Here is a 13,719-nt window from a genome sequence, read left to right as displayed (position 1 = left end):
ATATTATGTAATAAAGAGTTAGAGTCTTATTTCTCAAAATATTATATAGAAAGATTTGGTCCTTCGCGGCGCGTCGATTTTCCACTGTCACTATGTCATGATTAGGAAACGACGGATACTTATAACTTAATAACTTCCTAAATTTATTCTGAATGCGCTCAATGCCAGAAATAGAAATATTATACTGAGGGTTTCAAACAGTAAATGCATATTCTAGAATAGACCGAACGCAACAATTCTATAATAGAATTAAAGTTTCAGGATTAGGAAAATCTCTGCCTGCACTGGAGATTAAGCCAAGCATCCAATATGCCCTATTAATAACTATATTAATATGGCCATCAAAAATCAACCTATCATCCAGAAGCACACCCAGGTCCCTCCGGAGATACTTAGTTATTGAGTTTCTAGCTACTTTTCAATATTTTTGTTTTCTGTATCAGAAATGATAATAGATTTTGGAAATGAATGGTTCAGATCTTTTTTTATAATACCAAGTAAGGGGAAGAACAAGTCGTGCTCCTGGTGGTAAGCGGCACGCCTGTCCATGACAGTTGCATTAACACTCAAAGCTTTGAGTCACAAAGATGCTGTACCTGCCGCAGCTGCATTACTCCACGAAGTCTGAGGAGATAGTGGAGTATATCAGACATAACGCCAAATACACTCTGTACGTGTATATTTATTTTATCGAACAGACCATCAACTGACTAAGTGACACGCTTGTAGAAGCGCAGCTGCAGCGCGACAGTCGCACCACGCGCGCCACTTTCACAGAGTAGATCATCATCCACGTTGCAACTGGGCGAACCCGATACGTCTTTTGCCTATCCTCGGCCACCAATCAGTCCATGCCTTGCTTCACCTGTGATCACCTTGCCTTGCTATGTGCCTCGCCCAACCTCATTTGAGCTCTATGATCCGAGCATCGTGGACTTTCTTCTGTCGTTGAATTTCAACGTTCGGAACTCGGCCTACAACGCTGATGCCGGACATAGCGCGCTTCATGGCCCTCTGTGCAACTCTCAACCTGTGTACAGTATTCTGCGTGAGCGTCCTTCTCGGTGTCTAGCCAGACTAGATATTGAATGAAATTTAGTAGTGACGGCTAGAAGAAGACGCCCTAACTTAGTCAGCTATGCCTATAAGACCTGCAAAGAGTCTAGAAAATACCTTTGAGAAAAAAACAAACACAAGCGATTTTATTATTGATTATTAATTCAATGATCGAACACACAGAAAACTGTTTCGATCCGATAGGACATGAACTCACGACTATACTGCACTGTAGCATTACTGTTACAAATTGAGCTACGGGTCAATTTATCGATTTGTCGAAAATATCTTCTTTGTTTTTATCAAAGATCTTTATACTGGATATTTCGGCATTCCAGTGACATCTAGTGAGTTTCATTTCGTGTTAAGCAATCACGAAATCGCGAAGATCTCATTGATGTCACTGTTTTTACCTGGTGTTGATAGTGTATAATCCTTGTTCTATGTGAGTATGTGATGTAGCGGTTTCGTGATTTATGATATGAAGACGCGTTTGACAGTTTCGTGCATAGTAAATGTAGACGTGTTCTGATGCATTTATGATACTCAGCAATTTTCTGACAAAAGTTAACTGATTAAAAAAAAATTAATAACCAATGAAATAAATGCCTTGAAAAGTGTCAACTAAAGCAATATAGCAGCAATTCGAGATAGTCGCACACTGAAGCTAAGGGTAGAAACAGAGAAGTAGTTCCGACATTTAATGTACGAGGTGGAATATTTTAAAACATTCGATCAATGTACGCTGACATGTAGGTACTCTGTAACGCCAATTCTCGGACATTTAAAAGCAGGTCGTAAAATAAGTTATAAAATTCAAACTTAACTGCTTCTGGTAGATTTTTAATCGTAAGGACTAACATGCGATAACGGTCCACAATTTTATGATCCCCGAGCTAAAGCGTATGTTTGTATGAATATGTCAAATTGTAACCGACCATAGTTTTATTGATCCTCGTGTCGGTGTTTCTAAACTTCAATTTTTGGGTTACCATCAATTAGATTGTTTACTTGAGAACTTATCATGTTTTTTAGTTCCCCGGAAATAATTCACCGACATGTTCAATTCTCTTGATGATAAGCAAAGACTTTATACATTTATAGATACGGTACAATGTTTCGTAATTCACTGCAACCTTGATCGAATACACACAACTTACTGCAGTACAGTTACAGAGTCTCTACCTTGAGTTTCCAGTGACAGTTGTTAACAGCGACCGCAGAAAAGATTTGTTTCTTACTTCAAAAAGGTTCTGTAAAATATGCTAGCGACATTCCTGTGACGTTTTAAAGGTACAGTTGTCAGTTTTAAGAAACAACGGCAGCACGAAGATGTCCAATAAAAGTTTGATATGCTTTCGCGTATACCCAAGCTTGCGCGTATTAAACCCTTATTTGGGGCAATGTTGTTTGAAGTAGTTACATGCAATACGCACTAAACCCCGAATTTGGGAGTTGTTAAATAATGCGGCACATTAGTTCACGCATGCACACAAGCAAGTACACACGCACGCTTGCGCACAAGGGCGCGCGCTACACATAAAGGCTCTCAGCTCATTGTAGATATGTATAAATTACCTAATTTGAATTATTTTGTTTTTTGGGTTTTGTTAAAATTCTGCTTTGTTAAAAGTATGTCTGAGTTAAGGAAGAGCGGGGCCATTTGAGACAAGTATTTAATTACTAAAAGCGATAACCACACGGGGCACGCAATGCTTGATTTCAACGCACCGAGTGCCATACGAGCAATGGGGTCTTGCAACGAAACGCCGTTTACTTACGTACCGCACCATGTGACGTGTAGTTCTAATTTATATGTAGTACAACGCAGCGTCACCGCTCAGATGTCGCATCGCTTTTAAATACATTGGCAACTTCTGTTTGTAGCTATGCCAAATGTAAATCTTAATACTATAGTTAAATATTGACCTATCTCGATTTAATATAATCAAAGCTATAGTAATTATAATTAAGGTTAGATTTTATTACAACGATAAGACATATGTCTTCGTTAATTGTTTCCCGCATACGTAAAGATCGACACATTGCTTTGTAAACTAACTTTATAGACCATTTTCTGTAAATAGCAATCGCTCTTTGTGGCACCTTAATTTTGTGCATATTTTACTAAGTGAGCGTCCATGTTTCTGCACCGCAGGTGAGGATCGGCAAGACACATTGGTTATTGACCTTGGTCTTCAGGCATTATGTGAGTTTCGAATTAAAGACGTCATCTAGCTTACCAAGTGCAGTCCAACCCAAACCGATACGCCTTTTGTTACTCCTTAACCTGATCTTTTTGGTCAAAGAATAAACGATGACCAAGATAAGTTTGTTAGGCGATTGGTTTGCTTCGTGCAGTTCAGGGAGCATACTCTGGAGATCTGGGATGTTTTCGGCGGAATTTATGAGATCATCCGAGAATCTACGGTGCGTCATGCGTGTCCCACAGATGTTGACGCCTCTCACGCTTCAATCCAACGTCTTCAGACCCAAATCTATCCAAAATCTGCCACAACATTGGTGAATAATTTAGCCGAGAGAGTGTCTCCTTGTCGGACGCCACGGGCAATAAGTAACATAGTTACTAACATAGAATTAAATGCTACTAACAAACTACGAATATTAGTTTTAAATAAAAGATTGTTATTATTATTATTGTAGAGCATTTTCTATAAATAAGTGTTATTTATCAACCTGTATGTTAAGTTCATAGTTCTAAGTAACAAGCACTTTTTAGCCGTGGGGCGACGGCTTAAGAATACATTGTCGCCTCCCCATACATGCCCGTGGGGGTCGTAAGAGGCGACCGAGGGCGTCACAAGTGTCCATCTGCTTAGCATTGTGGTAGGCTCTGTGCCGACTGGATAGCGACCACAGTACACACGGCGGAAAACCCTCCACAGTGAAACGCTTTTGCGAATCGCGTTCAGGGATCAGTTGGTGTACATCCAGTGCATTTGGCCAGACCGGCAAAATGATAGTGACGGAGTGAAGATATTTGTGTTTTCCATCCGTTACTCTCATCTCTGGACTGTATTCGCACTTTCCATCAGGCGCGGTGCAGTCATTTTGTCGAGTCGCAATAAAAAAAAAAAAAAAAAAAAAAAAACTTAAGTTTCTATCTTAGTTCTGGGTATTGTACTAAGGATTACTCCTCATTTCCAGTCGACGGATTTTTTCTAATCTTTTAAGTAAAGAACTATCTCTATGTTCTATACTTATTTATTACATTTAATTGATATAAGTCGCACTCTAGTTCATAATGTTCATAGTTATTTACGAAGTATCAACTACCAATTTCATTTTAAAAAATTGTTCTTTAACATATTTACTAAAATAGTAGATTATGACTGTAGCTTCGCACTGAGATGTAAGGGAATGCTCGAATATTTCACCTGGGTCAGTTAAAGTTATCAGTCAGATATCATTGTTCAAGTTCAAAGCAAATTTCAATTAGCGTTGTATACGTTTTCTCGTAAATATCTGTTTATTTAATTTTGTGCTGTTTGTCATCGTACCTAGCCTCTTAAACATCAGCATCGTCATGTTTCGTTCATTCGTCTTTTTTCTAAACTTCGCTAGAACCACCTTAGGTATAGGCACGTATATGTCCATTAAATCTGTAGTTTCTCTTTGCTTGCCTTTAATTGGTCTTGTGAGTGTGTTATAATTCCCAGGTTTTATCCCATCACTTTCGTTGCTTTTTTTATTTTTGCCTTTTTCGTCTTTTGCGTGAACTGGATAAAGAGTCATATTTGTAATATTAGATTCATTTTTTCTAAATTCAGGAATTCCTTGAGATTTTCTATGCTGTCCGTTACCATGCTTTCTGGATCCAGGAGTTCCTTGATGATTTGAGATTGTAGTAGGTTCAGAAAATTCAGTTGACTTTTTATTTCTTTTCTCGTCGCCCAATTTCCTTTTATGTCTAGAAATTTTAGTTAACGTCCATAACCTCTCATTGTCCTGTGGACTAGAATTAATAGGACCAAATACATAAGTTTTCTCTACGAATCCTTTAGAGTCTGCGTCTTTGTACTCTGCAGGCTTTATGTACAAGTGTTCTATATTAGTTATGTTGACTTTCAACTTGTTTGCTAATAAACCTGTGAATATTTTCAAATGATGATTATTATTTGTTTAAGATGCATTTAGATTTCATTACAGACTATTAAAGATCCCAAGTTTGATATTCATATACTGAAATTTTAATAAAACCGGCGAATTAATTACTTGGAAAATGATTCATTGGACATAAAAAAATACAGTACAAAGCGCCATTACCTGTGACGTAAAAATCATCGACATGAATATATTGCGTGGTCTTTGAGGCGGCAACCATACGTAATGCAATTTTCTGACTGTACAATATGAAAGACCCTGGAATTCCAACAATTTTACATTAACACTACCGGCCATCTTCTTTACATCGTTCGTACATCCAAAAATTATCTAATTTCAAATTAACGTTTACGTTGAAGGTTAAACATGTGCGGCATTGCTAATTGATTAGGGACAGGGGGTTTTTCCGCCCTTATAAGAGTATGTGGTACGTCGTTAAATATATACGCCATATTTTAAGTTAAATATGAGTGAATGTCAACTTACCAGTACAATATTGTGGGTATTTATCTTGTTCATATTCATCTCTGCTTACAAACCATTTGTTATATTTACTTCTATGCACCATCAAGTTACTGTTAAATTTACAAGCTATTAATTCTCTGTCTACTTCTGAAGAAAAGTTGTTTAATAAAACTTTTAATTCCTCAACATTTACGAAAATATCATCGTCAATTTTCAACACAAACTTAACGTTTGAACAGTATTGTGTTGCCCATTGTAAACCCATTACATGTTTATATGTTAAATTCTTATAAGTATCTATAAAGTTTCCTTGAACGATGTCTTTATATTTGGCATATTCAAGTTTGATTGTTTCTTCAATAACAACATCGTCGATTTCACCAAAAAGGAATACCAATTGGAAAAAGTTTCCATCCTGTACCCACGTATTTCTTATAGCTTGTCTTTTATAATAATTATAAGGTGAAGATGACACTACAATAATTGCAAGTAGAGGATCATTTTGACATACTAATGAATTTCTTAAAAATTTGAAGTTTAACAAATCAATTAGTTCGCTTCGTTTATTTGTGGTACCATTGAAAATTCTTAATGTAGTTGTATTTCTAATTTCCGTTTGCTTTTTGTTATCTTCTATAGGTTTGTTGTCTTTTTTGATATATTTCAAAAACTTCCATAGCGTTCTAATGTTATCAGGAGTGATACTTTGCGGTCCAAACAGAAAATTTCCCAAATTTTCATCGTCATCGTAAATAAGATCATCGAATCTATGCTGCTCTAACGTCAAATCACTTATATCTGTTATATTTATTTTCAATTTCATTGACACTGTACCTGTAAAGACAACATTGCTAATTATGTCTCCGGCAAACACATCGAAAAAATACACTTCGTTACCTGATCTCACATAAACTTCTCAAACCTATTCCTAGTCATCAACATTGTCATCATTGCCGCCGACATTGGGCGTAGGCTAATTATCATATTCATGAGAATAGTTTATAAGTAAATATAGAGGATAATAATAATAGTCCATAAAGGGGTTTACAATATCCAGCTCTAAGGGTGAGGAGGAGAATATCCGGGCCTATCAGTGAAATGTAAAATTGATAGCTACCCGTAACATAAACGTTGTTCAAGTACAAATATGGTGAAGTTCTTGAGGATTCCACTAACCGTGCCGCAGAATCGGGACTATAGATTATGAACAAACCTGAAATATAAAAAAAGGACGGTAATAAAAGAGCAAAGTATAATATGCACTTTTTTAAATTAAAACATACACACACACAATCGTGACCGAAGAATCAATCTAGCCTTGAGTGATCCTAAATTATTCCTGCACCATTTATTTGGTTAGTTTTTGCGTTAGGAAATTTGTAAACTTCCTGCCCATACTCCACGAAATGCATCCGATAGAAAACCGATAGGCTGACCATTTTTCTCTTCTCTCTCTCTCTCTTTGCTTTTCGCTCCACCGAGTTATGATCAAATATGATCGAATTTGTGTTTTATAGTGGATATATTTAGAAGCTGTTCAGGTGTGAAGTGCTACGTAATTTTAGTTAAGCACTCAATTTTAGTCAACAAAAAAATTAGTTAAGCACTCAATGTAGCGATCAAAATTGAGGTTGGGTGATAAGTCCAGACTAAGTAGCTCTAGGTGGTCATTTGTGTGCACGAACATTGAACACGTCTCTGAAAATAGTAATGATGTGGAAGGCATTCCCTTTTGGAGACAAAATACACGCCTGTGTTTTGGCGGCATTAAACCTGTTGGCTTTATCTCGGTTAGAAACCGCTTTCAGTGTTTTTCTTTTTTATGAGTGGTGAGCGACACGTCTATCCATAACAGTTGCAGTGCACCTCAGATATTTAAGCCGCAACGATCTTCGGGGCACTGCCTCGTCACCCTGAGACATACGTTTTCAACTTTTCAAATCCCAAGTGCCTGCAATTTCACCAGCACCAAACTGGAAAGCGGTAATGCTCACTACTGCTTGGCGGCAGAAATAGACAAGGTGGCAGTAAGGGCTGCCAGGACAAACTTTTTCACAAGGAGCCCAACTGTTGCTAAACCATTGCTTCTCGTTTACACCGGAACTCTTCGCTGTTGACACGGACATCTGATGCAAAACTCTACCGGGCAACAGCAGCAGGTCGTTGATGTGCAACAAGAATAGAGCGGCAGAATAGAGTGTTGTTAATAACAAATTTTTGTACAAATTTTTCACTTACCGCTACAGCAAGTGGGAAAATGTTTTCTTCTGTACTCCTCTTTACTAACATAAAATGTGTCCGATTTACTCCTTTTCACCAACAAATCTGTATTTAGTCTGCACGCTATTAAATACTTATTTTTATTTCGAAGACGATGCTGTAAAACATTCTTCAATTCATCTATATTAACTACTATACCATCACTGGCTTTTACAATGAATTTAACATTAGGACAATGAAATAAAGCCCATTTTAAAGCCATAATATGTTTATAGGTTTCATTTTTGTCAGAGTCAACAAAATTGCCCTGTACAATATCTCCGTAAATTTCATGTTCAAGCTTTACTAGTTCCTTCGTTATTTCGTCTTCTGTTTCGCCTAACACAAATACTATTTTAAAATCTGCGTTCTGTTGTCCCCAAGTTATTCTAACTGCTTTTCTGAACTCGTATCTCAAAGGAGAAGATGTAACAACAATTATTGATAATATATCTTCCATGACGCTACATATTTGAGGGTTTCTCAAGTACTGAAAATTGTTTAAGTTTATAAGTTCGTTCGTATGTTTTAATGGGTTTTTTCTAAGTATTTGCATTTGCGTCCTAATTCTCTCATTGTTTGGTAGTATATTGTTTATGTAATGAGCGAATATGCTAAGAATAATTGTCGAGTAGCAGAATTTCAGTAGTAACGCGCAATGCCTTGCATTAAGTCTCCTGAGCCTTAATTTAAATTTCATTGTTAATAATTTAGTTGTTTACAGGCTTTTGGTTATAAATAAAACTATCCTTTGTATTCCAGAAGGAGTTATTTAAAGCGTACAAATGTAAATTCCATTTTGCTTGTCTTTCTTAAATTTTTTAATGTATCTTCATTTCTTTGTGACCGCCGTACCTTTGTAAATCGGTAAGTTATACTTTCTTTTTGAAGCAATCACTGGTTTGTCAGAAATTTGTAACTTCAGGATCTTATTCAACAGTCGATATTTTTTAGTTCCCCGGAAATAATTCACCAGCATGTCGAATTCTCTTGCATTTTTTGTGCATTGACTTTACAAATTTATAGATACGGTACTATGGTTCCTAATCCACTGCAACCTTGATTGAATATACACGCTTACTAGGTGTTTATCTCGTCTCTAACTCTGTTAGGCGGTGGAGTTTACAGTGACACATGTTAACAGCGATATTATATAATAAAATATATAATTAAATTTTGCAGCCTTAACATATTTCTGTCCAAATGTTTTTTGTGATACGGATAAGCTGTGTGAGTAATTGTTTAGCTTTACTTGAGGTAGTTTTGTTACACCTTGTTACATGCAATACATATTCTTGTCCCGACCATGTAAAATATTAAAAAACTTCCACCGTGTTCATCGCGAACGTAGATGTTAAAAGTAACCTAACACTATACACACTCACTTGCATAAATGCACGCGTGCACTCACACTCGTTGCATGCACGCACGGACATACACAAACACTCTCAGGTCACTTTCGTCATATTTAAATTTAATTTAAAATCGATAATCCTCGGACTAGTGTTCTGTTACTTGTAGTGTAGTGTTACTTCATTTTCGTGTCAATTTTTATTATTTAAACATTCGATTTTTTTCCGTGCATTATTATTTAATATTCGAGTATTGTATCGTGAAATATTATTTAATAATTACACGTTAATATAGTTAATATTTGATTTTTTTTAAATTGCCACGGCAATTTGGTAGTATTACTATTCCGGGAATGACCGAAATATGTCTAGGTTAAGGAAGGCAAGGCCTCCAGACACAAGCATTTAATTACCTAATAGATTAGTCTCAACGTTAGTTTGTATTATTTGGACTGTAACAAACATTTACTATACTTAAAAAGTTACCTATCTCGTTTTAATTAAATCAAAGCTATAGTAATAACAATTAAGGTTAGATTTTTATTGCTAAGTTTACGAGAGGAACATTATATGTCCAAGTTAATTTTTTGCAACTTTATAGATGCCTGCTGCCTACTGACAGTGCTGAAAATTTGACGGAATTTATAGAAGTGCTCAGTGAAATGAATGCCGTAATTGAGAGTAGTGACATCGAGTCTTTTATATTATACATAGGCTATTGTACTAGACGATTTTAACGCGTACCCTAAGGAATTATTTTATGAAGAATTGTCCGGTTTTTGTGACGAGCGAAGGTAGCTCTCTGTTGACGTGGTCAATCAGGGATATCATGTCACATTAGTACCTTTATTAGCGGTAGTCATAATTGTAAAAGGTGGAAAAATTTGGTTGATATAGTGATTCATTACAATGTTTTTTGGTCAGATCACATTCCATCATAGTTTAGCTGTAAACCGGGCAATATGATCCCAAAAACGTTGAAGTAAGAATGTTACCGATAAAGTACGGTGGGATGAAAGAGATAACCAGCAGGTACTTAAGTTCAGTGATGAAGTTTTTTTTATAACCTTAGCCTGAAGATAAGTTAAACTCAGAGCTTTAAATCGCAAAGATCTGAGGGGCACTACCACTGCGCCCGTCACCCTGAGACATAAGTTGACAAGTCCCATGTGCCTGTAGTTTCACCAGCACCCTTACCCTTCAAAACCGGTACACAGTAGTGCTAACATTACTGCTTGGCGGCAGAAATAGGTAAGGTGGCAGTACTACCCTGGACGAACTCTTTCACAAGGACCTCTACTGCTACTAAAATGTAATTATAGATTAAGAGCTATGGGTTTTCCAGCTGAATATAGAAATTGTACATTGTACATGTAAGAACACAGAAATATTATTGATGATTGTATCACACTATTGTCGGAACTTTAGGAGATTCAGTTAGTTATGATTTAAAAGAGCGTAATGAAAAACACAAAAAAGTGGAACAAATATGTTAAGGCAACTCAGGCTAAAAAGACTTCTGTATCACAAGGTAAACCGGCACGGGAATATGTATGACAGAATACGCTAAACCAGAAGGTACTTTAAGTCCAAATTAAAATGGTGTTAGGACCATGAAAATCAAAATAAAATGGTCATTTTAGCTACTCACCATTCCAAAAAGGATTTTAAAGGATTCTGAAAATACACTAAAACGTAAGACATTGGTGCCATGATATTCTGCAACAGTGCGCCATGTTAAAAAAATGTGAAGATCTAACACACATATCATTCCAGTTTTAAAATTACCAGCAGACTATTAAATAGTTAGCACATAATCATGAGTCCTGCCTCTAAGATTTGCCTGGACAACAATCAGTTACGACATTACTTACGGAAAGTACGCAATGAGACAATACGACAGTGACGCTCGGGCGGGGGAATCGTACGACAAGGCGTCATTAGCAGCGTTTTTAAAACAACCTGAAGTTCCGACCAAAATATAGACAGGTAGCTTATAAATATGACTTCGACCAAAAGAAAAAAAGAAAGACTGCTTTTTGGTACCAGGTTTTCAGAAAGATAAACCGGAACCTCAAATTTATTTATAGATTGTACATTACAAAGCAGGCGAAGTATTTTTATTAGTGTAGCATTGGCCATATTAAGCTGTTTGTAGATACGGTGAAACATTGTCAGTCCCTTTTAGGTATTCTAAAACAATAACGCATACAAGAATTTTGCACTCTTTGAATTGATCTATTAGTCTTAATATACAGACGAGGGCCGAAAACGACGTCACCGTATTGCAAATGAGGTAACAAACGTATTCTATTTTTATACTTATTTATTACATTTAGATAAATCTCCGGCATCGCAATCTAGTTAATAATGTTCACACTTATTTACGAAGTGTCAGCTTCAAATTTCATTAAATAAAATATTCTTTGTCGTATTTATTAAAATGATTTCTCGATTATGACTGTAGCTTCGTACTGAGATGTGAGAGAACGCTTGAATATTTCGCCTGCGTAAGTTATCAGTCAGATATTTTTGTTCAAAATCAAAGCACATTTCAATTAACGTTATATACGTTTTCTCGTAAATATCTGTTTATTTAATTTTGTGCTTTTTGTCATCGTACCTAACTTCTTAAGCCTAAGCCTCTTTATTTTCCGTTTATTCATCTTTTTTCTAAACTTCGCTAGAACCACCCTATGTATAGGTACGTACTTATCCATTAAATCTGTAGTTTTTCTTTCCCTACGCTTGTCTTCAATTGGTTTTGTGAATGGTTTAGAAATCCGATGTTTTGTCCTACCACTTTCGTAGCTTTTTTTAACTTTACTCTTTTCGTCTTTTGCGTGAACTGGATAAAATTCAGGAATTCCTTGAATAATATCTACGGCCAGTTCAGTATATTTTTTATTCTTTCCTTTACCGTATTTTGTGGTTCCAGGAATTTCCCGATAATTTAAGATTGTGGTAGATTTATTAAATTCCGTTGAACTGGTATTTCCTTTCGTATCGTCTGATTTCCTTTTATCTCTTGACATTTTAGTCATCATCCATAACCTCTCAATGTACTGTGGACTGAAATTAATAGGTCCAAATACATAAGTTTTCTCTATGAATCCTTTGGAGACTGCATCATAGTAGTCTGTTGACTTCATGTACAAGTGTTGTATATTAGTTACGTTGACTTTCAACTTGTTTGCTAATAAACCTGTGAATATTTTCAAATGATGATTATTATCTATTTAATTAGGTTAGGTATTAACAATCCCAGTTTGATATTCATATTGAAACTTTTAATAGAACAGTCTAACCAAGTAAGTTGGAAAATGTTTCATTGGACTTTAAAAAACAAAACAAAATGCTAAGTGCCATTACCCGTGACGTAAAAATCATCGACATAAATATATTGCGTGGTTTTTGAGGCAGCAACCAAACGTAATGCAATTTCCTGGCTGTACACTATGAAAGAACCTGGAATTACAAAAATTCATCGTTAAATTCGACGTTAACTCTCCCGGACACGTAAACTGCTTAGAGGGTTTAACAATTTTCCACCATTATATTAGTATGGATATCTTATTAAATTTATAATACGCCATATTTTAAGTCAGATACTAATGTCAACTTACCAGTACAATATTGTGGATATTTATCTTTTTCATACTCATCTTTACTTACGAACCATTTGTTATATTTATTTCTCTGCACCACCAAGTTATTGTTAACTTTACAAGCTATCAAGTCCTTGTCAACCTCAGAAGAAAAGTTGTTTAATAAAACTTTTAGTTCTTCAACGTTAACAAAAATATCGTCGTCAATTTTCAACACAAATTTAACGTTTGAACAGTGTTGCGTTGCCCATTGTAAACCCATTACATGCTTATATGTTAAATTTTTGTAAGTATCTATAAAGTTTCCTTGCACGATGTCTTTATATTTGGCATATTCAAGTTTGATTGTTTCTTCAACAACAACATCGTCCGGTTCACCAAAAAGGAATACTAATTTGAAAAAGTTTCCGTCTCGTACCCATGTATTTCTTATAGCTTGTCTTTTATAATAATTGTATGGCGAAGATGATACTACAATAATTACAAGCAGAGGAGTACTTTGACATACTAATGAGTTTCTTAAAAATTTGAAGTCTGACAAATCAATTAGTTCGCTTCGTTTGCTTAGAGTACCATTGAAAATTCTTAACATAGTTGTATTTTTTATTTTGCTTTTCGTTTCGTGGCCCTCTATAGTGTTGTTGTCTTTTTTGATATGTTTCAAAAACTTCCATAGCTTCTTAATATTGTCAGGAGCGACACTGAGCGGCCCGTACAGAAAACTACCCAAATTTTCTTTGCCGTTGTGAATAAGAGCGTTGAATCTATTCTGCTCTAACATCAAATCATTTATACTTGTTAGATTTATCTTCAGTTTCGTGGGCAGTATACCTGCAAAGACAATGTCGCTGGTT

The 13,719-nt window shown here is 35.8% G+C and overlaps 1 protein-coding gene across 1 annotated transcript; it reads right to left on the bottom strand.

The window, feature by feature from the left end:
* Positions 1-4,512: 4,512 nt before the first annotated feature.
* LOC113228249 lies at positions 4,513-13,287 on the bottom strand. Its single transcript, XM_026461515.1, has 10 exons — positions 13,284-13,287; positions 12,884-13,216; positions 12,630-12,725; positions 12,085-12,462; positions 7,885-8,073; positions 6,764-6,859; positions 6,223-6,480; positions 5,668-5,793; positions 5,344-5,439; positions 4,513-5,165 (listed from the first exon to the last, which is right to left on the bottom strand). Exons 1-10 carry the CDS (start codon positions 13,285-13,287, stop codon positions 4,513-4,515), a joined length of 2,229 nt encoding a protein of 742 aa, XP_026317300.1.
* Positions 13,288-13,719: the final 432 nt, after the last annotated feature.

This window comes from Hyposmocoma kahamanoa, unplaced genomic scaffold (genome assembly GCF_003589595.1).
Source record: "Hyposmocoma kahamanoa isolate Upper Pololo Valley unplaced genomic scaffold, ASM358959v1 224, whole genome shotgun sequence".
Taxonomy (NCBI): domain Eukaryota; kingdom Metazoa; phylum Arthropoda; class Insecta; order Lepidoptera; family Cosmopterigidae; genus Hyposmocoma; species Hyposmocoma kahamanoa.
Note: the sequence above shows the minus strand (reverse complement) of the source record. Positions and strands in the feature narration are given on the sequence as shown.